This window comes from Neophocaena asiaeorientalis, unplaced genomic scaffold (genome assembly GCF_003031525.2).
Source record: "Neophocaena asiaeorientalis asiaeorientalis breed wild unplaced genomic scaffold, Neophocaena_asiaeorientalis_V1.1 scaffold474, whole genome shotgun sequence".
Taxonomy (NCBI): Eukaryota; Metazoa; Chordata; class Mammalia; order Artiodactyla; family Phocoenidae; genus Neophocaena; species Neophocaena asiaeorientalis.
Window position 1 is genome coordinate 292,709 of NW_020175391.1, and position 24,824 is coordinate 317,532.

At 39.9% G+C, this 24,824-nt stretch overlaps 1 protein-coding gene across 2 annotated transcripts; it reads right to left on the bottom strand.

The window, feature by feature from the left end:
• Positions 1–124: 124 nt before the first annotated feature.
• On the bottom strand, positions 125–19,422 carry PRPF3 (pre-mRNA processing factor 3). Of its 2 annotated transcripts, XM_024765815.1 has the most exons (16): positions 19,305–19,422; positions 17,139–17,329; positions 16,340–16,470; positions 14,189–14,335; positions 12,526–12,609; positions 12,095–12,315; positions 10,824–11,130; positions 9,983–10,149; positions 9,121–9,200; positions 6,990–7,133; positions 5,955–6,054; positions 5,669–5,782; positions 4,188–4,306; positions 3,835–3,918; positions 2,695–2,756; positions 125–487 (listed from the first exon to the last, which is right to left on the bottom strand). In XM_024765815.1, exons 2-16 carry the CDS (start codon positions 17,281–17,283, stop codon positions 341–343), a joined length of 2,052 nt encoding a protein of 683 aa, XP_024621583.1. In that variant the 5' UTR covers positions 17,284–17,329; positions 19,305–19,422; the 3' UTR covers positions 125–340. The 2 variants fall into 2 exon arrangements, with proteins under 2 accessions (XP_024621583.1, XP_024621584.1); XM_024765816.1 differs by lacking the exons at positions 17,139–17,329; positions 19,305–19,422 and adding an exon at positions 14,972–15,067 and having other exon boundaries at positions 341–487; positions 16,340–16,471.
• Between the last annotated feature and the right edge of the window lie 5,402 nt (positions 19,423–24,824).

Sequence of the window (24,824 nt, forward strand, 5' to 3'; positions counted from 1 at the left end):
ATATTCATAAATATCAATGACAAAATTTTCTTTTTCCACAGCAATTGCTAGAAGTCTGGAGAAAAGATCACCTGAAGACCCAAACTCCAATACCTTTGAACGTTGTGAAAAATATCATACCGACTTTAAAAATAACTCTTTAATCATATTCACATAAGGGGAATAAAGGGCAGCACCAGGCTGTCTGGGGAAGGAAGCAAGGTGTTCTCCCTTTGTCCCAATGTCAGCCTGGCACAGTTCTGAGATCACACACACAAGTAGGGCTGGGTTTGGAAGTAGAATAAGGGAGAGGACTGAAGAGACACAGGCAAGAAGGGAGAGGCAAGGGCTTGCAGTAGTCTCAGTCGGTGGACTCCAACACAGATTCACTCAGCGCAAGGTCCCAGTAGTGCTCAGCCCCATGCTTTTTGAAATGCTCCCGAGCCATGTTCTCTGTAGGGCACTGTTTGAACTTCATCTCCCCAAAGCTCCGGTCTTTGGCTGTACCCTGGGAAAGAGACAAAATTTTTAATAAAAACACTGCAGTTTCTAATTTAAATCAGATATAATATTCCTTTATAAAACCTAGTAACACCTGTGTAGCAATGTGCCTACCTGAACATAATTTTATGGTAAAAACAATTCTAGGGACTTCCCTGGTGGTCCCATGGGTAAGACTCCATGCTCCCAATGCAGGGGGCCTGCGTTCGATCCCTGGTCAGGGAACTAGATCCTGCATGCATGCTGCAACTAAGAAGCCCACATGCCACAACTAAAGATCCCGCATGCCTCAAATAAAAGATCCCGAGTGCTGCAACTAAGAACTGGTGCAGCCTAAATAAATATTAAACAAACAAAACAAAACAAACAATTCTAACCTCCACCCCCTTGGATATTTGCTGAGTTTTCATGACTTTATATGGGTTTGTTTTTTTGACTGAATGGAAGATGAGGAGTTCTGTGCTCTGGTGCCTGGATGGAAGAGTAAGTCAGGAAGGACTAGGGAGGGTGAGATGGGATGAACTTGCCTCCCACCAGGCCTCCAGATTTGGGCATTTAAGGAGAAAGGAGTTAGAGGCTAAAAGGACTCTTTTCATAAGACTTAGTGAGACCATGTATATAGGCAGGAGGTTTTGGGGCCCAGTGACAAAGAACAATACAGGGGTTCGGGGGAGAGAGGAATGGGAGCCAAGGGGGATAACCTGCAGACAACTACAGTAGAAACATTCAGTACTTATTGGAACCGCATTCTCACCAAAGGGACTAGCTGCAATGGCAGTCACAAAGTGCTAGAGGCTTTCAGGGATCAGGTTCCAAAAAGGAGGCTAAAGCACAACTTGGCTTATTTCTGAACCTGAGAAATAATTCCTGAGGACTCTCAGAGATAAATGGAACAGAATTTTAAAGAGGTGAAGGGGCTGGGGGATATTAAATATGCAGATGGGGACTTATGAGACACAGAAACAGTTATTATGGTTATTATTACCTACTTAGTATGCATAAATTGGAGGAATCTGGGGTAAGACAGAAGGATACATGAAAAACAGTAGCAATTACCTATAGAGTGGTCTTAAAAAATGAGTGAATTGGAAGGGACTATTTCAGTAAGTGATCTTCTGTGTTGTCAGAATTTATTTTAATGAGCATTCACTACTTTGGTAGTAAAGTACTACTTTTTTGTTTTTGGGCCATGCTGCATGGCATGTGGGATCTTAGTTCCCCGACCAGGGATCGAACTCACACCCCCTGCAGGAGAAGTGCGGAGTCTTACCTCTGGACTGCCAGGGAAGTCCCAAAGTACTACTTCTATAATAAAGAACTAGTTACTAAATACGAGCACATTTAAAAAATAGAAGATACACACGCGCATGCAACCTAAAAGAATAAAATGAAAACGTTAAATCAACACAAAGGTAGAAAATATTTACAATGTATAAAATGTATTTTGGAGTGGGAATAAAAGGATTACTGCAGTACATCAGGGTAAGAATATAGTTACTGAGGAAAGAAACTTTTAATGCTTCCTGGAGAAATAGGATGATATTTTACACTTCACAAAGGGTGAATGATCCTTAGTTCACTACTTGGCCTGAACAAGCATATTCACTCATTCATTCATTCTTCAGAATAGTGTGGCTCACTAAGAAAATTTGAGGGATGAAAGAATTGTATAACCATAAAAAAATTCCATTTTAAGAGTGATTTAGTTACATTTTTGCAAAGCATCATTACATAATAATCAAATTAGGTTCTCAAAATAAAACTGACAATAGGGAGAAAATAATATCCACATTTTATAGACAAAGCAACAGTTTTTGACATTAAGTGTCTTGCCCAGTTACACAGTGATACTGCCCAGACTCCCAACTTTGTATTAAGTCTAGTACTTCTTTCACTATATCCAAAGAAAAATTCTACAATTCATTTCCCTCTTTCCAAGTCTCATATCCATGACTGTGAAATAAATAAATCGAGAATTTGTATTCTTGCCACCAGTTTCCATACTTTTCCCCAGATGTTATAAACTATATACCCATCAATTTAACTAAAATATAATCAGGAAGGATTTGCTGCCCAATACTTAACAATGAATTCCAAAAAGAAATACAAATTCCTTAAGGGATTAGTCATTATTTAGTTTTACCATTATATTGCTCCATTTGCATAACATAAAAGGAATTAGCTAAAGTCCTGCTTCAGTGTTTAATCACCTACCTCCCAGACTAGTACACATTTGTTGGTTTTCTTCACAGCTTCCTCATCAGATTCCTCATCATCTGGAAAAGACAATATAGCTAAATCTTGCTCTAGACTTAGATCAGACATCAAGATTTAGGTTCTAAACAAACAGTATTCAAGCCTACCCAAATTCTTTTAAATATCATCACCTTTTCTCATGTATTGGGATCAAATGTCTTCTGTTACTCTTTATTTCCCCCCAATTAGACTGAAATCTCCAAACAGGTAGGGACATTAATTAATTCAACAAACATGTATTGAGGACCAATTACGTGTCAAGAGCTGTGACAGGTACTGGGAATAAGGAGATAAATAAAAGAACAATAAAAACTTGTCCTAAGCACTTCAGATGCCAAAATGATAAGAGTCCATTCTCAAGGAGTTTTTAGTCTAATGAAGGAGAACAGATATAATGAATGAAAATATCTTAGGAATACTTGCAAAACAAAATAAAATATAGGTCAATTATAGTAAAAAGTGTACTTTAAGTACAAAAATAGGGAAGAACGAAAAGTATAGAAGGGCCAAAGTTAAGAAAAGTAAGCTTCTCTGCATATGTTAAATGCTAACCCAGGTCTTCAAAGAAGGGAAGAATGAATATTGATGGAAGAAGATGGCCTGAAGGATGTCAAATAAATATACTAGATAAACTTGGGCAAAAGAATAAAAGTTTATTTTCTTGAATGAAGCAGAGAGCTTTTTTTGATCTGAAAAATATTTTTTGCTCTCAATCCTTTAAAAAACTTTTTGTCAAAAAATTAAAAAAAAAAAAAACCACAAAAAATTATATAATATAGACAATGCACATATGAATGCGCAGCTTGCTGAAATTTCACAAACTAAATACACTCGTGTAGCCAGTATCCAGAGTCTGGGCTAACAGGGAAATCAGCTAGTAGAAAGGCCTTAAAGGACAGGCAGGAGAATAACTAATACTCATGTATATGATCATATAATAAATACTGTATGAATGTCTAGCATGCTTAAAGTCCAAATGGGTCTTTCTAAAATTCTTAAACATTATCTGGTATTTGCAAGAGTGTCAGAGAGAGGGAACAGATGAATGGACAGAGTACCATCCCACCTCCCACTTAATCCCCTCTAACCCCCATTCACCATCTCCCTTTGTGTTAGATGTCTGTTCATCCCACTTTATCCGATGCAGCATAAGACGCTTAAATTTCTTCTGGGCCTTGGGGCCTAGAAACAAAGAAGGAGAATTTTGCCAGAGTTGTGGAAGACAATGGGGTAGAAAGAACGTTTGTGTGCATTCAACGCTTAGGCATTAATGTGGTAGCTGAAGCAATCCCAGGAACCACATCTTAGGTCCTTCTACTCCAATAAACACAGAAACAGAGGCCCAAGATACTAAACCCAGGTATGGCTCTAAAATACTATCTTTTTCTCCTTTCTTCCCACCATGTTAATCACTTCAAGGCCTACGGTTGCCTCAATTTTTTCAGACTCACCCCCTTCCACTACTACCACGTTGACATCCTTGTGCAGTACCACCACCCCTGTCAGGTACAGCTGCCCAGCATTGGCCTCAATCTTGAACTTCTTGGCTGGGTTGCTCAAATTTCGAACTCTGGAGAAGGGAAAGTTTAGTTATGGCTTTCATTTTAGCATCAGCAGCTGCCTGAATGGAATGGCAAATAAAAATGGATCCAAAATAGTTTTCTCTCTAAAAACAAAGGCATTTGGAGTAAGCAAATATACTAATGCTTAAAGGTAGAATTGATGAATCCAGAAGTATTTCTACTGTCTTAAACTTCTTCAAAGTCTAGCACTGTACACTTTACAACAAATAGCAGGTAATCAAAATTTACTCTAAGAATGAAGGAGAGATATTTACCATCATCCAAAAATATTTATATGCTAGTTGTTCTTGACAGTATAAAGACCAACAAATTCTTTGCCCTCTAGATGCTTATAATATAAAGTAGTCACAATGCTATGCCTGAAAAATTTCTTGAAGAATATACGAAAAACTGTCAGTGGCAATTACCCACAGTGAGTGGTCCTAAGGGATCAGAGAATAGGAAGGGGACTTTTTCAGTAAATGTCCTTCTGCATTGTTAGAATGTTTTTTATCTTAGTAAGCATTCACTACTTTTATAATGTGCCGTTTTTATAATAAAGAACTAAACAGGAGCACGTCTAAACAGAAGATACACATGTACTTGACATAAAAGAATAAAATGAAAACATTAAATCAACACAAAAGGTAGAAAATATTTACAACATGGAAAGTCCAGGGCTTCCCTAGTGATGCAGCGGTTAAGAATCCACCTGCCAATAGGGGACACAGGTTCGAGCCCTGGTCTGGGAAGATCCCACGTGCCACAGAGCAACTAAACCCGTGCGCCACCATTACTGAGCCTGAGTGCCTAGATCCTGTGCTCCACAATAAGAGAAGCCACAACAAGAAGCCTGCACACTGCAATGAAGAGTAGCCCCCACTCGCCGCAACTAGAGAAAGCCCACGCAGCGACGAAGACCCAATGCAGCCAAAAATAAAAACAAATAAATAAATCAAAAATAAATAAATAAATAAAGTCCACTTTGGAGTGGGAATAAAAGGATTACTGCAATACATTAGGATAAGGATATAGTTAACTGAGGAAAAAAACTTTTAATACTTCCTAAAAAAATAATATTTTATGCTTCATAAAGTATGAATGATCCCTAGTTCACATCTTGGCCTGAATAAGCATATTCGTTCATTCATTCTTCAGAACTAGTTAGTTCACTAAGACCTCAGAGATAGAAGACTAAGTTTTTAACCCTCACCAATGAAAAAGATCTACTAGCTCTTGATTTACACTAGGGTCGTTAAAAGAGAGTAGAGCTGCTATTAGGTATGCTTTACACCAGTGATTCTGCCTCAATCACCTGGAAAATGTTTTGGTATTTCTAAGGAAAAGGCTGGCCCAGTTTGGACACCTACCTATAAACAGATATGTGTACCCCCTGTGAAATGTCTTCTTTAAGCTTTTTAATTTTCTTGACCTTTCTCTGTTCTGCTGTAAGTTTTCGGGCAGCGTTGGCCTCTTCATGCGCTCTGTCGTGACAGGAAGGACATCCACAAGTGAGAAAGGCATTGAAGATCAGAGGCAGGGCTGAGGGAAAGAGAGAGCAACGGAGAACTCTCCCCTCCCTCCAAATATGGATCCCCCAGAAGAGTCTGGGAAAGGTACTTGCCCTGGGTTTCCACCCAATCCCATGGCACTTACTTCTGTCTTTTTGCCATCTGAGCTCTGACATGGGCTTCTACCTTCGTGGGGTCTTGAACAGCTTCTGTTCCTAATACTCGCATCAAATTTGAAATTCTTACTGCAGTGAAGAGATGATAGAAATCAATCTCATAAGTCATTACTCCAGCTGGGATAACCTGTCAATCTCTTCTCTACTAATTCATATCATTCACCTATTTCAAATCTCTGCTCAAAACTCACCTCCTCCAAATACTCTTACCTTGAAAGCCCATCCAATTAATTCAGCATTTGAGGGAAGTCACATAATTAATCTAAATAACTGGTATGCATTTATTCACATTGTTTGAAAATTTACGAAAGACAAGGAATTTAATTTCTTTGGCTTTTTTTTTTTCTTTTTTTTTTTGCGGTACGTGGGCCTCTCACTGTTGTGGCCTCTCCCGTCGCAGAGCACAGGCTCCAGACGCGCAGGCCCAGCGGCCATGGCTCACGGGCCTAGCCGCTCCGCAGCATGTGGGATCTTCCTGGACCAGGGCATGAAGCCGTGTCCCCTGCATCGGCAGGCGGACTCTCAACCACTGCGCCACCAGGGAAGCCCTTTGGCATTTTTCACTCTCATCATAGCATTTAGTGAAAGATCCTATACATAACAGTGCTCACTCAAAATATTACTAACTGATAATGGAAACTACAGGAGTGAGGTTTTTTAAACTGCATTTTCATTTTTCAAACATTTAAGAATTATGTACATAACAACTCTATGCAAATACTCCAACTACTATCTTCATGAATTTCAAGCCTATTATTCTTCCAGGCGTATAGGAATGTTTTATGGTCAATATTAGTTAAAAAAAAAAAAAGCCTTAAATGACATCTACAATAACTATGTTGACCTGTCTTAATAAGCAAAGACAATAGAAAATTTAGGAAAGGAAGAACCAATGAATGATTCTGAGAAACAAAAAGCACCCAAATATAGAGAGATGCTAAAGTTCCTCTAGAATGACAGAGATAAACTTGTCATCCTTTCTTCCCTGCCTCTAAGATACGTACCTTTGGGTTCTGGAGGAGGCATCAGGCCTAGCCTGACTTTCTCTTGTAGCTCCTTCTGTGCTTCCCTCCTTGTTTGCCTTCGAAGTTTCTTCTGTTCCTTCTTGGTCAGATATACCCCCAGAGTAACTGGTGTGTCATTGTCGACTGTCAGGCAGAGAAATGAATGTACCAAAGCAATAAGCATATTAGTGGGATACAGGTGAATATCAATCACATTAAAAGGAACTTTACAGCAACATGGATTGGCCTAGAGATTGTCATAATGAGTGAAATAAGTCAGACAGAGAAAGACAAATATATGATATCACTTATATGTGGAATCTGAAAAAAGCGTATAAATGAACTTATCTACAAAACAGAAACAGAGTTACGGATGTAGAAAACAGACTTATGGTTACCAGGGGATAAGCGGGAAGGGATAAATTGGAAGACTGGGATTTACATATACACACTACTAATATGAACCTACTGTATAGCACAGGGAACTCTACTCAATACTCTGTAATGGCCTATATGGGAAAAGAATCTAAACAATAGTGGATATCTGTATATGTGTAGCTGATTAACTTTGCTGTATGCCTGAAACTAACACAACATTGTAAATCAACTATACTCCAATTAAGATAAAAAAAAAAGAGAAAGAAAGGACCTCTAGTTTGCTTTTAGTTAATTTTAGGTCGTGATAATGGTATTATAGTTATGTCTTTAAAAAGCATTCTTTTTTTTTTTTTTAATTTATTTTTGGCTGCCTTGGGTCTTCATTGCTGCTCGCAGGCTTTCTTTAGTTGCGGCGAGTGGGGGCTACTCTTTGTTGCAGTGTGAGGGCTTCTCATTGCGGTGGCTTCTCTTGTTGTGGAGGACGGGCTCTAGGCACATGGGCTTCAGTAGTTGTGGCTCGCAGGCTCTAGAGCGCAGGCTCAGTAGTTGTGGCGCATGGGCTTAGTTGCTCTGCGGCATGTGGGATCTTCCCGGACAAGGGCTCAAACCCATGTCCCCTGCATTGGCAGGCGGATTCTTAACCACTGCCCCACCAGGGAAGCCCCTCAAAAGCATTCTTATCTTTCATGAGTAATGTTCTAACTTGTTTTTCTTTAAGCAGTTGAACCCTTTTATAAACTGAAATGTGGCAAATATAGAAAACAAAATTAGAGCTGCTCCGGCTGCTCTGTGTGAGGATTTGGAGTAGGTGGGGGGTATCCAGAATCCCATTTGGATCCTACTTACTGAACCTCAACGTGCCTATGGAATACAATTTGAAAACCACTGGCCAACACTAAGAAATTTATAATTTAAGAGTCATAGGGATTGGGAAAAATCTTCTGAGCTCCCAAAGCAGATTTACTCAATTTGTTAAAACAAACAAAATCCCCCACTTTCTTCTAATGATTCATGCTGATGACAGCTAAGTACATTCTGATTAAGTATAATTCAATGATTATTATTCTTTTATTATCACAGGGTCTCAATCTATTTTTCTGAACTTATTAGAGATACTGGCAAGCAAATTTACTGAGTAAATGTACTGAGTAAAAACTAACCTCCTCTATTCATCTCAAATTTGATGAAAATGTTAAAATCTTCTGTGATTGCTTAAGAGGGAATATCAGTATTATCTCTACATATGAGGAAATTCTGTATTATAAGTGATTTACCCAAGGGATTCAGCTAGTTCACAGCCACAACTAAAACCCATCTCTTCTGACTGAGCCAACAGACTTTCACTACAAAAATGATAAAGAGAAAGGCTGAAGAAAAAGAAGATTGAAGAAGGCCAGGAGTTTAATGGTGGTGTACTAGACTAGAGTTGGGAGTCAACACTATGGCAAAAGCCCAGTTTGTAATATACATCAGTGAGGCCATCTATAGATTAGACCTCAATGCTCTACAGCTGCACTGTCTAACACTGTAGCCACTAGCTACATTTACTATTTACATTTAAATTTAAATTGAATAAAATTAAAAATTCAGTCCCTCAGCTGTATTAATGCAACTTGGTTTTCAAGTTCTCAATAGTCATGTGTGCACAGCAGCTATAGTATAGACAGCCCAGACAGAGAACATGCCCATTATCACATAAATTTCTATTGGCTAATACTTCTCTAGAGCTTTGATTGAGTAATCTCTACATTACCTGGAGGGTTGAGCTGGGCTGGATGTTCAACAAGATTTGTGATTCCAAAATAATCTTCTCTCTTGGGATTTTCCTCTGTACTAAAATTGGAGGAAGAAGGGAAAACAGGATATGTGGGTAGAGATGATTCCAAGAGAGAGGGAATCTCAGAAACACAATGAAAAAATCCACCCCCCATAATGCATTCTAGAACTTTTTACAGTATTTGCATGTCTATAATATGTAATATATTACTTATAATTTTCAAGATGACAAAATGGTCCCACTAAGGTTGGATGCATTCTCTACACCAGTCATTGTCAACCTTTTTTTTCTACCCTAACACCTCTGATGGACACCATATTCTCTCATTAGTAACAATAATTCGCTGGGACAGAGGCTGACAAAGGAAGCATAAGGAAAGGCTGAGACAGTCTCCTAAAGCCATGTATCAGAATAATGGAACAGATATGATTGAAGCTTGCCAAATGTTTCTTATACGCTTTATTTATCATTCTCTCCCCCATCAACTAAGAATCCTTGCTCTATTCTAGGACTGGATCTTTAAGAAATGTTAAACACCTATTATAAGTAGCAAAAGAAGGTAATTAAGAAAACAAATATGGTAAAAACAAATAACAATGTATAACAAAGCAAGCAGAAATTTTACAGATTTGTATAGATTATTTAGGCTATATGTGCCCAATCCTCCTACATTAACCGAAAAAACTAAAACAACCCATACAACATATTCTTTACAAATATATGAGCTTGTATATGGTTATCTATCTTCCTTGGATTTAAATTTTTTACTTAATGCACAAGTACCATCTTTCCCATTAAAACTCTAGCCTTATTAAAAGGTATTAACCAACAAACTCACAGGTCAAAGCCATTGGGGATGATATAAGAGTCCCACCACTCAATTTCAGGGACATCACCTTCCTTCAACTCCTTCTTAGGAGCAATGAGGGCCAGCCTAGTTGAAGTATGAATGCCTGTTTTTCGAGCTGCCTGTGAGATCTCTGCCTGCAGCTTCTCCAGTTGAGCCTAAAGACAAGACAAGATAAATTGAAGTCAAAGAAAACAGGGAAGTAGTAGAATCCCAAACTTTAAAACACTCCCTTGTTGAACTCTTTACATCTAATGCAACAAATTCATACTTTCTGAAAGCTTAGAAAAAGGAGCTGTTCTGCTTTACTTTATCCTTTACTTGGTTGATTTACATACATTTCACTCTCATCACTAGCCCTTTACCCCACAGTGCCTGCCTGCAGCAAATATGCAGAAATGGAATTTTATGAAAAACCTCATTCTGAGAGGATGAAAACAAGAAGGTAAAAGTCATCAAATATACAGTCAATCAAACTATCCAAGTGTGTGGACTGTCTGCAGTAAATTTTAACAACAGGTTAGCTTTCATTAGTTGCCCTGAGGGTTCTCAACGGTTTCCCTCCACTGACCGTTTATGTGGAGAATTTTCAAATTCAATTTTATTTCCACCTAAGTAGAATGTAAGTAACTGAGAAGACAAATCAGCTAAAAATCAAGTATTCCAGGAAAAAATATAGTATTTTAAAAATTACTCATTGCTTTACTACTTGTTTATCTAATTGCCAAAAACATAGAGAACTGAGTTGACGGTTATTTCAGGACTATATTCAATTTCCTTTGTCACCTTCCTAACTTCTTCAGAATTCTAGATTATATTCTAAGCCAGATACCTTTGTCCGTAATCGCTGGGCAATCTTTTCAAATTTGCCCTTATCGTGGAATTTAAAAGTGCGTCTCTGGCGCTGGGAAGGGGCAATTGAGACTCGGGGGTCAAAAAAGGTATTAGACTCCATGTCTTCTGATGGCTTTTCTTTTAGCTGTTGCTTGAATTGTTCCCTCTTCACAGCCCGAATATTGGCCTTCAGAGTAGGCATACGGTGTGTCAGCTCAATTTCCTTGCCGGTTGCATCTACAGTTCGACCTTGTTCATCAAGAATCAGTGGTGTAGGTTTAGTTTGATCTTTTAACTCCACCTTCCTGAAAAATAGCCCACAAAGGAATAAATCCCATTTGGAACAATAAGTCAAGCAAAAAAAAACCAAGCAGAAAATAAAAAACAGGGCTTCCCTGGTGGCGCAGTGATTAAGAATCCGCCTGCCAATGCAGGGGACACGGGTTCAATCCCTGGTCCAGGAAGATCCCACATGCTGCGGAGCAACTAAGCCCGTGCGCCACAACTACTGAGCCTGTGCTGTAGAGTCTGTGAGGCCCAACTGCTGAGCCCACGTGCCTATGCTCAACAAGAAAAGCCACCACAATGAGAAGCCCACACAGCGCAATGAAGAGTAGCCCCCGCACAGCAACGAAGACCCAACACAGCCCAAAATAAATAAAATTAAAAAAAAAAAAAAAAGGAAAAATCAAAACCCAACAAAGACAACTAGGTTACAAAATTCTAAGGAACATAAACCCATCAGTGAATAATAACATCTTGACTGAAACTATCAAACTGGACAGTTGAGTATAGAGTACAATCAGATGAAATGAACTTATAAATTACAATGGTAAGAAGTTGGAATCATATTTTCCTTTACTCCTTAATTCTTGAGTCAGACAGGGGATGGCAAACCAATTAAGGTGTTAAAAATGAAGTCTATCACCTTTACCCAGTTGTAGAGAACTCTCAGATCTGGTCTCACTCAATGTGGTTTAATGGATATAGTTCTGACCTAGGATTCAGGAAACCTAGCTCTATTCCTAGCTCCAATATTAGAGGAATAATCTTAACTTCAGTTCTACGAATTGTAAAAAGAAGATAATTAAACTCTGCAATAAGGTAACCAAGAGAATAAATTCAATTGGTATTTATTGAGTATATGTAAGAAATATGAAACTATCTAAGAAATTATTTAAGTTCCTTGCAAGAAGAGGATCAATAACATTCAAAGGTATTTATTGCTTCTCAAGCTTCAGAAACGAGTTCCATGAAACAGGTACTCACGGGGGAGCAATGCCCATAGCATGGAGATTGGCCAGGCCCACCATGTTAGCATTGCCGATGAGCCCTGGCTTCAGTGCCAGCTGGGCTTGGATGCGGGCTTGTAGTTCAGCTGCTTTCCTTGCCTTCTCAATGGCATCATTCATGAAAGTGGCGGCCTGGGAGGGCTGAATAGTGTTGCCAATTGGAAGTCGCTCTGGTTGGGAGGAAGAAGGAGTCTTTGGCTGTGAGATAGAGAAAAAGAAATCAGAATCAGAAAAATTAGACAGGCAGGCAGATCTCCCCCGACCACCCCCCCACCACCCACCACAGAGTGGTAGACTGTGGTAAATTGGGGGTGGAACATGCAGTCATCTTCTGGACTCTCATTTGAGTGGGTGGCAAGAAATTCTGTGCTAAAGATTCTTATTTTCAGAGAAATCTGGTTACAATACCTGAGGCGTAGGGGGGCTAATGAAACTTAGTTGTTTTTTCCTTTCCTCGATTTGCCGTGTTGCTGCCTCCATCATCTGTTTGATCTGCTCTCAGTGGGGGAAAAAGTTGAAAAACTGTTAACATCTTTTTATTTCTCTCATACAGGTTCCTAAACTCAAAGGGCTTTCAGGTTTAGAGAACAAAAAATTTTTGAATGACCCCATCATATTCTGCTTGTACCATAGGCTAGAAAATGTAATAAAGATAAGCGTACACAGCTGAGCACTGGAATTTTTCAACCTATCTTCCCGAGGCAGGATTGGCATGTTAAGTATTGATAGTAACATAGCTTGCTAATTAAGACTCTGGAGTCAGGGAAACCTGAGTTTGAATCTTAACTCTGCCATTTAATGCTTGTGTGACCTTGAACACGGTATTTAATTTCTAAACCTCCAAGTGTCTAAAAGGGGTAAAAATGGTACCTACCTTACAGGGCAACTGTGAACATTTAGAAAATGCATGCAAAACTGACAGAACCCATAAACATTATTACACTTAAAAAAAAAAAATCACCTATTTGTCCCTGAGTTCCTAGTTTGGGTAACGGGAGCCAACAATGTAAAGACTTACTTCCTAATCTCTGTAAATACTTTCCTCTGCCCTAAAGAAGTTCAGAATAATAAGCTTTGAGGACATGATCAAATAACTCTTCTTGAGTTTTCCAAGAGTCCTGTGTCAAGGCGCTTCAAGATATTTTAAAAAAATTATTTTAAACATTTTTTTGAATAGGTGGTATATTTACATAGTTTAAAATGCAAAAAAGTACAAAAGGGTATACTGTGAATTCTTCCACCCCATATTCTATTAAAAAACATCACCATCAGTTTCTTTCCTTTCAGAAATATCATACATAATATGCAAATCCATCCATCCACCCACCCATCCATATATATGTATATATTCTATTTCTCCTGTAACAAATTTTAAGTGGTACAAGAAATATTTACTACTTATGTGGTATCAAAATTTTTTGTTTTTGTTTTGTTTGTTTGTTTTTTGGTGGTACGTGGGCCTCTCACTGCTGTGGCCTCTCCCTTTGCAGAGCACAGGCTCCGGACGCGCAGGCTCAGCGGCCATGGCTCACGGGCCCAGCTGCTCCACGGCATGTGAGATCTTCGCAGACCGGGGCACGAACCCGTGTCCCCTGCATCGGCAGGTGGACTCTCAACCAATGCGCCACCAGGGAAGCCCCCAAATTTTTTAACAGTGCCCATTTTAAATACACAGATAATTCCTATTAAAAACATACAAAGTGAACTCAAAATTATTTAAGTGGATTATACCTTTTCTGTGTTATAGTATTAGGAAATACTTCTCTGCCATCATGTTAAGTTCTAATCATTTCAATAATTTTCTTACTGACACAGTGAGGTAGATATTTGGGCAAACGATGTACGTAACACACCTTCCTTGCCACATAATAGGTGCTCAGTAAATGCTATTTCAAAAGCCTTCAACTGGAATACTCCTGGTTAAACCAAGAAATGATGAAACATAAAGCAGGATATAAAATTTTTCCAATGCTAACAATTAATTCAAATTAAGGCCACGATAAATCTGGACCCATCCATCTCTTACTTCTTCAACTCTCAAAACCACTGCTTCCAGTTCTTAATTACTAACCTGGAGCTTAGTCAGCATGCCAGGACTCTCTGAGGGAGGCCCAGGGATTACTTCTGGCTCCTCTTCCACCTCCTCAAAACGGGGTATCCGTCGCTTTTTTACTCCTGATGATTCCTTGGAGATCTCAGAGTCATCACCAAACACTTCCTAAGGGAACCCAAGATGAAAGAAGAGTTGTATCCCTGCCCATGGGAGAAGGGAAGAATAATCCTAGTCCTTATCAGCATTTTGTGGCTTTTCCCACAGTCTTCTAGACCCTCCACCAAATGGACCATCTCACCCATCTCAACTTCATTATTCTCCTACTCCAGTCAAACAAATTTCATCCCATGTGCTTATAAATGTTCCCATCCCAAGGTCTTTGCACATCTTACTGCCCACATTTGTAATGATCTCCCTCAACTTTTCCCCCAGTCCAAATCCTGCCTAAAACTCACCTCCTCCAGGAAGTTTTTCTCATTAATAATCTCATCCCACTCTGATCAAACTGTTGTTTCACATCCTTTTAGCGCTTAAGAGCTTGGTTCATACTAAGTAAAATTACACTGCTGATATTCTGTTTGCCACGTGTTAAGTCTTTCAATGTTAGTACGTACTTTCTCCCAACTAGTGTCTAAGCTCTTCCAGGACAGGGGCTTTCTCTCTTTTTCAGTATTCCCCAATAACACTTTGTTCTCATCAAACAATGGGAACTCAAATATGTTGACTAATTTGCAAGGTGAACTTAACAGGACCAAGAGTGGCCAACTGGAAGGGACAATGGGAAAAAGCAAATGTACACACCGGTGGTAGGCTTTGGGTGACATCCCCTCTTCACTAGGAGGGCTCGTGTTTTGCAAGGACATATCCTCGGCCAGGGGCGAGCGCTTCCTGGAACTCCTACAGTTCAAGAAAAAGGACTCTCCCATAATATATTGTGTGGGGTGGGGACTGAATGGACCAAAATGGGACCCGAATCCCAAGGCTATCTAGATACCTCCTTCAAGAAACCATTTTTATTAATCCCACCCAATGTAGTCACTTTATTCACAGCAGGCCCTCAGCACTTATACAGTAGCACGCCCTATCAAAACATAATCTTCACTCTACAGATCTATGTATACTATGGATCAAGCATTCCCCCTTAAATGTAACAAAATTCAACGGAAGTCTGAAACTCTAGTCAACCCTAAAATTTACATGAAACTGCTACTCAGATTTCATAATTTGTGACTGTATTTTGTTGTGCCCTCCCATCCCCCAACCCTTAAACTGCAAATTCCTTTAAGGCAAGGACTATCTTTCATTCCTCTGATAACCCTACAAAACCCTAAACACAAAAAGCACACAAATCTCTATTTCTCTTGGTTCCACAGCCTGGCCAGGGACCAAGCAGACACGGCTTATTCACTCTTGTGCCTCAGGAAAAACAAAAGGATAGCCAGGATATCAAAAGCACTTTGGAAGGTTTTTGATGGGAGTCACAGAAAAGATTTTTTTTTTAAGAGACAGACAAAGAAAAGAGATAGATCAGCTACTTGACACTGCTAATATTGAAAGAGGCCATGACCAATCAGCAACTATAGGATAAAAAGAGAAGGAGGTAAGGGAGGTAATGATGGTCCCTTTAAGTATTCCACTCATGGGGCCAGAGGACTGGCAATATGCTATGTGGAAAACAGTAGGCTCTCAAGACACACAGTAAAAAATCAATTGCTGTTAGGTGTCCCATCTACAAGTCCATTGCAGAGTAATATCTCTAAAGGACCAACAATGAGGTCTATGGCTCAGGTAGCAGTGAAGTCACATTCTGAAGCAATCTATTAGGCCTCAAGTAAATCAAAGCATAAAATCTTAGAGCAATCAATTTATTGAAAAAAAAGAAAAAGAGAGAGACTTAGGGAAACATGAGAACCAAAACTCCTAACTGTATATGAAAAAGGACAAAGCTACCTACTGTTTCCTTGGAACGTTTCAACCCATGAACTTAGGTAGTTCATCACCATAAGATGGTGATAATACACGTTCACCCCCTCTACTTCAATGTCTAAGTATCTCTCTTAAATATTAGGTATTCTAATAGTGGATATTAAAGTGTGAGCCAGGTAAGCTCAGCAACTTTGTTACCATTCAAAACACTCCAAGCTCGTCAGATAGTTAACTGTAACCTACCTTTAGCTCTCGTTTTCTGCTCCTGTCACTGCTGGACTTGGAATGCCTAGAGCTTCGGCCTTCCTCCACAGCCTCAAACAGTTTGTCCACAAATCGGAGAGTAGAATCATCAAGAAAAGGTTTCAGGTGGTCTGGCAAGAAAAAAAGAGGTGGTAAGGTTGAAAACGTAAAAGTACTTAGTCCAATACTAGGCATACAACAGATGCCAACACTGGAATTTTATCCCTAAGAGGGAGAGAAATGCTTTCTTAAGTTCTTTGTAGGATTCTCATACATTCTCTTACACTGAATGACCTTGCCCCACGAGATAAAAATAGTTATAATTTTTTGGCATAGGAAGTAGCATAGCCAGAGTAATCTGTTTAGGCTGAGCATCAAAGTTTAAGATGAATAACCACTCTAACTTTTCCTAAACAGCAGTTGGAGGAGACTACCTTAACAAAATCTGCCTCCCTCAACATTTTTCATGTATTTTATAGAGACTTCTATATGTTTAGATGTCGATCTGAATCTGAACATACCCATCTGACTTAAGTATATTTCCTAAGTAAATATAATTTAGGTAACTCAGTGCAGTGGTCAAAGGAAATCAGTCTGAGATTCAAAATATGTCACAAATAGTATAAAAAATAAGAGAAAAAGCAATATTAATTATTTAGGCTATTTCCAGTATAATGCAAGGGAAACTGTGGCCTGACCTTTTTTTAGACACTCCCAACAGAGAGAATTTTGGGGAAGTTCAAAGCAGTATTTGGGGTCATCCTACATGTTAAGCCAGAAGTTTCAGAAAGGTACATACCAGCTGCCTTCTTCTTGTCCATGCCCTTCCCCACACAGTTCAGTGCTGCTGTGACCACTGTGGGCTCTGAGAAACCCAGCACCCTCTTCACTGTCTTCTCTATCCATGGTTTCAGCTCATCCAGCTCCCTCTTAGACAGTGCCATTCTTCAGGAAAAGGAGGATAGCTCAAAATAGGATTCAATACTGCACCTAAAAAGAAACCAGTAAAGAGTTAAGTTAGAGGACAGGAGAAGACTAAAATGACCCCAGGCCAACAGTAAGTATATCAGGAATGCCTTCCCCACCTCTATTCTCAATCCTAGGCAAGTTCTTCTACTTCATTTCAAGCCAAATACTTTCCCTACAACTCATACTTCAAAACAGAAAGGACTACATTCTGTTTGATTTTTAACCCTAACTCAGTAAGTATCAGTGGATCAGTGAAACCTATGGAATAAACAAACAAACCTTGGGAATAACCTAGTCTGAGAAATGAGTCCTAACTTCTTTTTTGATTCTGTCATATTCAACAAGGACTGGCAAGCATATAACATGAAAACAAGACTGAAAAAGCCCACTCAGAGCCCAGCCGTTCTATTCTTCCTACTTCTGGGCAAGCATTCCTTAACCCAGGCCTTCTTTTAAGGGACACAAATGAGAGGGCTTATCCAGGTCAGTCATCCTATATTAAAACTCATAATCCTTAAGACTGTTCTATCACATTTCTCTGTACTCATATTCATCCCAGTGGGAATTCTGTACCTAGATACTTTTCTCTCATGTTCTACAGGGTCTCTGTCATAACTAATCCCTCAGTTCAGAAAAGATTACCCTCGTTTTGGATGTACTCTCTCTCTTTTCACCTTTATTCTACTTTTTAGCTTAATAGAGAAAACACCATCATAAAAGACTCTACAACAATCTTTAATTTGTTGTTTAATGTAAGTAGAGTTCTTAAATTTTATTCATGTTTACGTTTTTATCTCCTACTTAAATCTCAAAACTCTTCATGAGCATAAAGAAAATTTTTATTTCCCTAATTTTCTCCATATTGCCTAAAAGTCAATAAGCTAGACTGACCTCAATTCCAAGCTAACCTCCTCCCAGCAGCGCCACACATCAGGGTCCAATCTAGGATTCAATCTTTTAAGATGTTTTAAGACACCTTTTCTCCTATAAGACACAGTCTGATTATCTTCTACATTTTTGGCAGGTTTATCCTCTGTAAGAACTGTTGCTAAATAGTGTATTTAATTTTGGTATAACCATATGAAGCAAGTAGATTAAAGTCATGAAACTACGAGTGAAAGACTTTGTGCCTCAGTGACATGTTATATGAATACAGTGGCTCTATTTACCCATCATGAGATAACAGTAGAGCCTATCAATCTCAACATGTGCATTGCTCAAAAGCATATTCAGACACCACAGAGAATGAAGAGCTCACACCGAGCTCTACCATTTACCAGCCTTCTGACAAGTAATTCCTCTCAGACTGGGTTCACTCATCTTACAAAATGAGGACGACTGCCATTCCTATATGGCACTTAATTCATTCAATAACTATTGATTGCATAACTAAGTCTATCAGATGAAATGTGTGCCCAAGCACCATATGAACAAATGTACTCAACTTCAACCCATTCTTCCATAAGATAACGTGCAAACCAAACAGCCAGTGGCCAGAATAAAAGTTCCAAACGGTAACTAGCTTTGTCACGAATCAAATATTCAACAATAACTGCGTGGAGCGGGGCTGGGGTGGGGTGTGGTTATGGTGTGGAAGGAGAGGAAGGCAGAATGATCTCTGAATGAGCTGGTAGCAGGTTCTAATCCTCTGAAGCATTTCCTTACTCTGTGCTCTCCTTTGCTACAAGTCCAATTTCCTCCCTGAAATCCCCATTCTTCTCTTTTTGCTCTTTCCGTCTCTCTGACCCGCCCCCAACCCAGCCTCGTTCTACCCCAACTCCTCATCTCAGAGGTAGTCTCCTCAGCTCGTCCCTTTCCCGCCCCCGCCCTTTTCCTCTCAACAATCTCATTCCAACCCGTTCTCCCACAGAATTTGTTCTTTTCTCAGCTTCCTTTCCACTGAACCTTCCCGCCTCTGTCCTGCCCTTGGATTGAACCCTAGCCCCAGTCACTAGGACGCGAGGATACCCTCTCCGGGCCCGGGGCCACTACTCACCTCACTAACTTCAGCCCCTGAGACGGAGCCCGAACGTTACACCGGAACCGGAAACCTTCTGACCGCCCTATGGCCTGCCGTCGCTACTGCCACTGCCGCCGCCACGCCGCGGTCCCACGGCACGTGATGAGGGAGGGCGGGGCCGCCGATTCGCGCAGCCGTAGTGGGTACTTTCCCGGCGGCGGAGCGCCTGCGTGGCGGCGCTTTAAAGTTTTCCGCTTGCGCGTTACTTGCCTCCTTCGGTTTCCCCAGGTAAATCTGTTAGCTAGGTTATTGCAAAGTTAATGTTCCCTGAAGCATAAATTGGGCTACTTGTAGCATTCCTAGTGTGGAGAATAAGTGCGCTAAGGTCATGGTAGAACTAAAAACGGGGCTTCTGCGTTTGGGCTAAACCTGGACTTTGTGATAGAAAGTAGCCCTGCGAGAGTCGTGATCACTAGCATTAGCCGCCCCCCGCCCCCTCCTTACCCTTTTTCCCTAACTTCGCAGTGGTGCCAGAGATCACCCAGAAAGAAAACGAGTATAGGAGGACTCTGAAGATAGTAGCCCATCCCTCCCCTTTACTGTTTTTTTCTTCCATTCATTCACGCAACAAATAATTATTGAGTGTCTATTACTATATGTCAGGCATCCACTGAGATTCAGTATTACTTAATGATTAAGCAAGAGCACGAGTTTTAAAGCCAGTGTCTGTAGTTGTATTCCAGCTCTCCCACTTTAGCTGCGACATTAGGCAAGTTACTTAAGCCCTCTCTTTCCTCACTTGTAAAAAAAAAATCCACCTCATAGGGTTGCTGTGAAGACCACAAGAGTGACAGTGCTTCTCACAGAGTTCAATACAGCTACTTGACATATAATAGTATATCCAGTTGGCTACATAAATGTATAGTAGACATCCTAAACTTACATGATGAAAACTAAGCTCCTGATTCTAACCACCACCATCCCCAAAAAACCAGCTCCCAACACAGTCTTCCTCATCTCAGTTAATGGCAACCATATTCTTACAGTTGGTGACAAATTGAAATTATAATGGAGTAACCACAGTACAGGTATACAAAAATGGAGTTGGGAGGTCATTGAGGATCTGGTCTCAGACACAATTCTGCCCCACCGAGAACTTGAACTTTCTTTGAACTGTACAGAACCCAAGGACACCACTGGTCATATTCAGAACAACACATGCCACTGCATCCTTATGGTCTCAAGGTCTCCCCTTGTAACCGTGCAACCAGTTCGGACCCCAACCAACCCTTATTTAACAAGCACCCTTGGGAATTTCCTGGCGGTCCAGTGATTATGACTTGGCGCTTTCACTGCCAGGGCCTGGGTTCAGAACTAAGATTGTGTAAGCCGTGTGGTGCAGCCAAAAAAAACCGCCCCAAAAACAAGCACCCTTACTTCTTGCCAGCTCCAATTATAATTATTAATAAAGAACTCACGTAACTAACTATAACCTTGTGGTTTTTGTCTTTATAAGTCTCCCCCATTTTGTAGTCTGGTGGAACACATTTCAAGTGCTTCTTGAACATGTGTCTCCCTCAGTAAGACCCTGTATAAAACTAAACTCACAACTCTCATGTTGTACATTTTTCTTTCAGTTGACAGTTATGCAGGCCAATAATCTCAGTCATCCTCAACCCCTCTGTTTTTCTCCAGCCAATCAGCAAGTTCCATTGGCCCTACTTTCAGAATATATACAGAAACCATCTGCTTCTCACTACCCTACACTACTATCACCTTTATGCTTGGATTATTTTAGTAGTCTTACTGTTTTCTCTTGCTTCCACCTTGTCCTCACTTAGTCTAGTTTCATCACAGTAGCCATCATGATCATGTTAACACATCAGAAATGTTGTATCACTTCCCTGCTCAAAACTATCCACTGGCTTTACATAGCACTCAGAGCAAAATGCCCTACAAGATCTGCCCCACTCCATTATCTCTGTGATCTCACCTACTACTCTTTTCTTCACTCATTCACCTCCAGGATCTTACCCCTTGTTGTTCCTTGAACATGCCAAGCATAATTTCACCTCAAGGCCTTTGTACTTGTTGCTTTCTGCCTGAATTGCTCTTCATCCAGATATGTGCATGGTTTGCTCCCTAACTCCTTCAGATTTTTATTCAAAATTAACCTCAGAGAAGTCTTCCCCAGCCACCCTATTTAATTCTGAAGTCTGCTTGGCACAGTTAACTATCCCATTTTTTGTTTCCTTTTTCCTTTTTCCATAGTACTTATCACCACTTATGCTACTAGTACTAGGTAATTTTCTTATTATATTTATTGCTTATCATCTGACTCCCTCTGCTAGAATGTCAGCTCCATAGAGGCAGTAATCATTGTTCATTGATATATCTTAAATGCCTACAATACCACCTGGCACAATTAAATATTTGTTGAATTAAAGAACAGATCTTTTTTAGCAGTGGATCTTACAGGCCTCAGAACCTGCTGAAGTCTGGTGTCCCAAAGAATGGAAATTCCTGGGAATTCCCTGGCAGTCCATGGTTAAGACTCCATGCTTCCATTGCATGGGGCGCAGTTTCGAACCCTGGTCCAGGAACTGAGACCAGGGAACTGAGATCTTGCATGCCACAATATACGACCAAAAAAAAAAAGAATATGGGGGAGATGCTTGGTGACTACATAAATGTCATGTTTCTCATCAAATTTTCACCTTCTAATTTTAGCATTCATTGATGATCTTGCCTGAAACAATAATAAGGTGATTGCAAAAAAAAAAAAAGAATGGAAATTCCTTACAGACAGGAATTGTGTTACATTGTATCTCCAGGACCTAGGATAGTACCAGGCATACTAAGGGCTCAATGTTTTTCTCATTTTACCAATAAGCCTGTATTTTTCCCTTTCTTCAAAATGAGGCTTTAAACCTACTTTAAATACCCTTTTAACCAGTGTTTCTGAAAAGCATTGTGTGTGGGTGAAGTATAGTTTGGAAAAAGCACGCCCCCAAATTGACACAATTTTATACATGGAAAATTAAAAAAAAAAGTATTATTTCCAGATTACAAATGACAGAAATGAAAACCCTAAGATGTTTTCTTAGATAGTAAGTTCACTGGAAAATGCAGTTATTCTCTAGGGAGGTTATTAGAATTTCCCAGGGAGCACCAGATTTTTGTATTTAAAGTCTGGTTTTTAATAAGCTTGAGAAGTATGTACCAAAATCTACCTTCCCTGATGGTACAGGATGAAACACTGAATAAATCCTGGCTTTGAGTAGCAAACTGAGGGTACTTCTTGCTCAACTACTTCATGCCTCAGTTTCCTCATTGTATCTACAGCACCTAAAACCAATGTCTCACATAAGTAGTCACTCCAAAAAGTCTGTTGAATGGGTTAATGAGTTCCAACTCTGCAGAGTTGTAAATTTAGTTTCAGTGCTTTTAACTACCTGGATTCAATTCCCCATAGGGATTTTTGTTTTTTAGGAACTGATTTTATTTCCAGTATTTGGAATCAGATGGGTTTAAATCTTAGTCTCGCAGTTACTAGCTGTAAGTCTGTGATTCCTTCAGGTAATACATTTTTCTGAGGTTGTTTCCCCAATTATAAAATGAGAATAAGTCTCTACTTTACAAGAATATTGTGAGGATTAAATGTAACTTATAAAACATATTTAGGGACTTCCCTGGTGGCGCAGTGATTAAGAATCCGCCTACCAATGCAGTGGACACAGGTTTGAGCCCTGGTCTGGGAAGATCCCACATGCCGTGGAGCAACTAAGCCCGTGCGCCACAACTACTAAGCCCGCGCGCCTAGAGCCCGTGCTCCGCAACAAGAGAAGCCACTGCAATGAGAAGCCCGCGCACCGCATCGAAGAGTAGCCCCCGCTCGCCACAACTAGAGAAAGCCCATGTGCAGCAACGAAGACCCAGCACAGCCAAAAATAAAATAGATTAAAAAAAAACAACAACAGAAAACAAATAAAACATACTTAGTGTGACACTGGCATAAGGATGGACATATAGATCAAAAGAATAGATTAGACAGCCCAGAAGTAAACCTCACACATACTGTCAGTTGTTGTTTTGGTTTGGTTTTTTTGGCTGCATTGGGTCCTTGTTGCTGCACGTGGGCTTTCTCTAGTTGCGGCGAGTAGGGGCTACTCTTTGTTGCGGTGCACCGGCTTCTCATTGCAGCGGCTTCTCTTGTTGCGGAGCACGGGCTCTAGGCGCGTGGGCTTCAGTAGTTGTGGCACGTGGGCTCAGTAGTTTTGGCTTGCGGGCTCTAGATTGCAGGCTCAGTAGTTGTGGCACATGGGCTTAGTTGCTCCGTGGCATGTGGGATCTTCCCGGACCAGGGCTCGAGCCCGTGTCCCCTGCATTGGCAGGCAGATTCTTAACCAATGCACCACCAGGGAAGTCCACGGTCAGTTGAATTTTTAAAAGGGTGTCAAGACCATGCAATGGAAAAAGGACAGTCTTTCATCAGATGGTGGAGGGAAAACTGGACATCCACATGCAAAAGAATGAGACCCCTTCCTCATTCCATATACAAAAATTAACCCAAAGTGGATCAAAGACCTAAACGTAAGAGCGAAAACCATAAAAAGTCTTAGAAGAAAACGGGAAAATCTTCATGACACTGAATTTGGCAATGATTTTCTTGGATATAACACCAAAAACACAGCAACAAAAGAAAAAATAAATTGGACTTCAAAATTAAAAACTGCATCAAAGGACACCATCAAGAGAGAGATCCACAGAATGGGAGAAAATATTTGCAAGTCATATATATAATAAGGGATTAATATATAGAATATATAGAGAACTCCTATAACTCAACAAAAAACAAATAACACAATTAAAAAATGGGCAAAGGACTTAACTACACATTTCTCCAAAGAAGATATACAGGTGGCCAAAAAGCACATGAAAAGATGCTCAACATCATTAGTCATTAGGGAAATAAAAATCTAAACCACAAGGAGATACCACCTCACATCCATTAGGTTGGTTACTATCAAAAAACCCAGAAAATAACAAGGGTTGACAAGGATATGGAGAAATCGGAACTCTGCACACTGTTAGTGGGAATGTAAGATGGTGCAACCACTATGGAAAAATGCATGGTGGTTTCTCAAAAAACAGGATTACTCTATAATCCAGCAATTCTCCTTCTGGGTATATACCCTAAGAACTAAAAGTAGGGTCTCAAAGAGATACTTGTACATCCACGTTCATAGCAGCATTATTCACATTAGTGAAAAGGTGGAAGCAACCCAAGTGTTTAATGACAGATGAATGAATAACAAAATGTGGCATATATATACATACACACATATATATATACACACACGTATACATATATATAAACACAATGGAATATTTTTCCTCCATAAAAAGGAATGAATTTCGGATACATAGTACAACATAGATAAACCTTGAAAATATGCTAAGTGAAATAAGCCAGACACAGAAGGGAAAATATTGTATGATCCCACTTATATGAAATACCTAGAATAGACAAATAGAATAGACAAATACCATAGG